The 4,170-nt window shown below is 38.2% G+C and overlaps 1 protein-coding gene across 1 annotated transcript; it reads right to left on the bottom strand.

Annotated features, from left to right (window-relative positions):
- Nucleotides 1-2,841: 2,841 nt before the first annotated feature.
- LOC146860437 (olfactory receptor 2G3-like) lies at nucleotides 2,842-3,789 on the bottom strand. The gene has a single exon (XM_085646153.1). The coding sequence runs from the start codon at nucleotides 3,778-3,780 to the stop codon at nucleotides 2,842-2,844; it is 939 nt and encodes a 312-aa protein (XP_085502279.1). The 5' UTR covers nucleotides 3,781-3,789.
- Between the last annotated feature and the right edge of the window lie 381 nt (nucleotides 3,790-4,170).

Genomic DNA, 4,170 nt, shown 5'->3' with positions numbered 1-4,170 from the left:
TTTTATCTACATTTTTCAGATTTTTTTACTGCCAAAACTTTTAACACTTTTTCGTTCCTTTTTCTTAGCTGGTAGAACAGAGGGTACCTTTCAGGAGGCAACAATTTGTTTAATTCATAAAGAAGGTCGTGATCCTAAATATTGCAAGAATTATTGACCGATATCTTTGGTAAATGTTGATTAAAAGGTGTTTGCTAAACTGCTTGCTCTGTGTCTAGATCCCCTCATGCCCCATCTTATTGGGAAAGAACAGTGTGGGTTTGTCAAAGGAAGGCATACTTCTGATAACTCTCGACTTTGTCTTAATGTCCTAAACAAACTCCCCTCTATTTCTACTTCTCTAGCGGCTATATCAGTGGATGCTGAGAAGGCTTTTGACAGAGTGGACTGGTCCTTCCTATTTGCCTCGCTACGGTGGTATGGGTTTGGTCCCAAAATTATTTCACTTATCTCTCTTTTGTATTCTGCCCCCAGGCAGTTTTAGTTAATGGTTCTGTTTCATCCTATTTCCCTCTACAACATGGAGTTCGTCAAGGATGTCCTTTATCCCCTCTTCTTTTTGTCCTGGCTCTTGAACCCTTTTTGTCCTCTATCCGCAACAATGACTCCATTTCTGGTTTTCCCTTTGAGGACCAGCAACTTAAATTGTCTGCATATGCGGATTATATCCTTTTATTTATTTCTGATTCTGACACCTCTGTTTCTCCTATGCTTCATGAATTTGACTCATTTTCCAAGGTCTCTGGTTACAAGATTAATTCGGACAAAACAGAAATCCTTCCCCTTACTAAATTCTGTCTTCCACATTCTTTTTCTTCCACCGGTTTGGCTTGGAGTGATACAAAAATTAAATATTTAGGTGTATGGTTTTCTAATTCTATTGCTTCCTCGATTAAGTTAAATATGACTGCTGTTCTGTCCCGTATTGATAAATTACTCTCTTCCTGGAACCCCCTTTTTCTTTCTTGGTGGGGTCGCTTAGACTCAATTAAAATGATGATTGCCCCTATTTTAATTAATATACTCTCTATGCTTCCTATCCACATTCCTGCCATGTATATGAAACGTATTGATTCTTGTCTTTCTAAATTTCTTTGGAAGAATAAAAAGGCTAGAATTGCTCTTTCCTCTCTTCGTAAGTCCAAGTCTAATGGTGGTGTGAATTTTCCAGATTTCCGCCTTTATCATAAATCCTTTTCTCTTCATCAAGCCTCGAAATGGCTTGTATCTGAACATTCTCCCTTTACTCCTCTTTGGCTGTCCATTGAGCAAATCCTATTATCGCCATTATCTCTCTCAAGGAAGTAATGGCTTTTTCCGTTAAAACTTTTCATATATCTTTCCCCCTGTTTAGACATACTTGTTCCCTTCTGAAACCTTTAGTTCTACCTACTCCCCTTTCTCGTGATACTTTTTTGAACTCTCCTATTTGGCATAATTCCCTTATTCTTATCAATAACAGACCCATTTTCTGGAGTTCTTGGAGGGCAAAGAACATTATTTGGGTTAGACACCTTTTTAATGGCCTTTCGCCATATTCTTTTCCCGAATTTCAAGCCTTATTCCACTGTCCACGTTCCTTTTTACAGAGGTTTCTCCCTCTCATGACAGTTATTCTTGATGTACATTATTCTCTTCCCCCTCATCTCCTAATGAAACCCAAGACTCGCTTCTCAAACTTCTCCTCTCCCTACCCAAAGCTTCTCTTATATTAAAGTATTACTTAGCCCCCAATCCATATCGTGTTAAATCTAAATTGGAACTTGCCTGGGAATCTGATCTGGGATGTGAATGGACTATCCACTTATGGGACAAACTTTGGTATAGGTCTTTCAAAATCTCTTGCTCTGCTTCTCTTACTCAGTCTATGTGTTTTCTCTACCATAGGCTTTATCTTCCTCCTAACTCTATTGCCCGTTTTTCTCCAGATTCAGATTCTAGCTGTTGGACCTGTGGCTCTTCTGATGCTAACCTTATGCATCTTCTTTTTCTCTGTTCCTCGGTTTCCAATTTTTGGTCGTCTGTTTGGTCTTATATTTCTCGTATATTTCATCTCTCTGTCTCTTATTCTATACCTTTATTGTTTACTGGTAGCCTCTCTGACTCTTTATCTATACCTTCTCATAATCCATGGCCTTTTTGATCTTATGCTCGCTTTAGCCTTTCAGCACATTACACTCAATTGGAAATCTCTCAATAAGCTTTCTATGCAAGACTGGTGGAATAGCCTTCGTCACTTCCATAGACTTGATGTTGCCTTCGCCTCCTCCTGTAATCCAACACTTAATAGAGTAATTTTTTAGTTACCTCTTACAACTTATTTAGATCAGGTTGTTTCTAAACATACCTCCTTCCTAAACTCCGAAAATGTTAAATCCCCCTGAACGCCTTTTCTCTGTTCTCTCTTCATATCATCTAAGATAACGTAATCTAAATTGTTAATTAACTAATGGCTTGTTCACATTTCGCTGTGTTCCCTTAACTTTTTCCCATCCCCCTTTTCCTATAAAACCTTAAAATAGCTTTTATTTCTTATATTGTACTAGCCATGGTTCTTGTTATCATTATCCATCATTGATCGAATTGTTGCTGGTATTTTCTGTCTATTTTTCTTTTTTCTCAATAAAGCTTTTTAAACATAAAAAAATAATTCAGAGATAAAACTGCATATTTTGTATAGCACGTGTATAGTTTGCTTAAAGCACATGCCCCCTCACTGCCTGTGACGTTATTATTTTTTTACTCACTGCCGAGAAAGTTAATAAAACGTAAACTTCTCACACTTTATAAATCTATTTCAATCAGTCAACTTTACTGTTCAGTGACATTTGAGTCTTTCATTTATGGCGAATCCATTTTTTTACCTATGATTCTGAACAGAGCTCCTTTGACATCTTTGTTTCTAAGACTGTAGATTAGGGGATTTAGCGTTGGAGTCAAAACACTATAAAAGAGAGTAGCCATTTTGTCCTGATGCCGTGAGTGACTTGATCCGGGTCTCATGTACATAAAAATGATTGGGCCATAGAATAAAGAAACCACCGTGATATGGGATGCGCAGGTTGAGAAAGCTTTTTGCCTCCCATCGGCCGAGTGGATTTTGAGGATGGTGGATATGATGCGAATATAAGTAATCAGGATTAAGAAAAAGGGGATCATGACCACCAATATTGCGCAGAAAAATATTACGGTCTTGTTCATGGAAGAGTCGGTGCATGCCATGTCCAGCACGGCTGGCACTTCGCAGAAGAAATGGTCAATTTCGTTTGGCCCGCAGTAGGTCAACTGCAATGCAAAAACAGTATGGATTAATGAATTTAAAATGCCACCAAACCAGGAACAGGCTGCCAACTTAATGCACAGTGTCCTGTCCATGATGGTGGTGTAATGCAATGGTTTACATATGGCTACATAGCGATCATAGGCCATTGATAACAGAAGATAACACTCAGTCCCACCCAATGAAAGATGAATGCACAATTGTGCCATACATCCATTGAATGAAAGGCTTTTTTTCTGCACTAGGAAGTTCTCCAGCATTTTAGGGACAATGCTTGATGTGTACCAGATATCCAGGAAGGACAAGTTGCTTAGGAAAAAGTACATAGGGGTTTGAAGATGGTGGTCTATTCTGCTCAACAGGATGATGAAAGTATTTCCAATTAGAGTCATCATGTAGACGATCAAGAATACCACGAAGAGAGCAATCTGTATTTTGGGGTGGTTGGAAAGTCCCAGCAGAATAAATTCAGTCACAGTAGTTTGATTCTGCCCTTCCATTTTTCACTGAATTCTGTATCTGGTGAGATAAAATTAAAATGTTGTTTTAATTTAAACTAAATGTACTACTGTCCTAAAAGATAAAGCAGGCATTTAGTTTGTGCAGAATGGTTTAATAAAGTCTTACTTTATTAAAAGTGAAGTTAGAGGCAACATAATTGTTCTTAATAGAAGAATGCCGAGCTTCATCAGAGTAATAAAATTATCACTCATCTTTCACATGTGCCACTCTACATTTTCTCCTTGATTGTACGCTTTGTTTGTCAGCCAATGACGTTATTGCTCTATAGCGCAAATGTAATTGTTCTTCTATTTGCAGTTACCCACAATCCCATCCAGTACTGTGAAAAACGTTCCTGCCAACATCAACCTTTCACTGTGCTCTGTCAC

This window comes from Triturus cristatus, chromosome 3_1 (genome assembly GCF_964204655.1).
Source record: "Triturus cristatus chromosome 3_1, aTriCri1.1, whole genome shotgun sequence".
Lineage (NCBI taxonomy): Eukaryota > Metazoa > Chordata > Amphibia > Caudata > Salamandridae > Triturus > Triturus cristatus.
The sequence above is the reverse complement of the archived record's forward strand: the minus strand, read 5'-3'. Positions and strand labels throughout refer to the sequence as shown.

Coding starts and splice junctions, on each gene's coding strand:
- LOC146860437 (XM_085646153.1), bottom strand. CDS start 3,780: ATGGAAGGGCAGAATCAAACTACTGTGACTGAATTTATTCTGCTGGGA.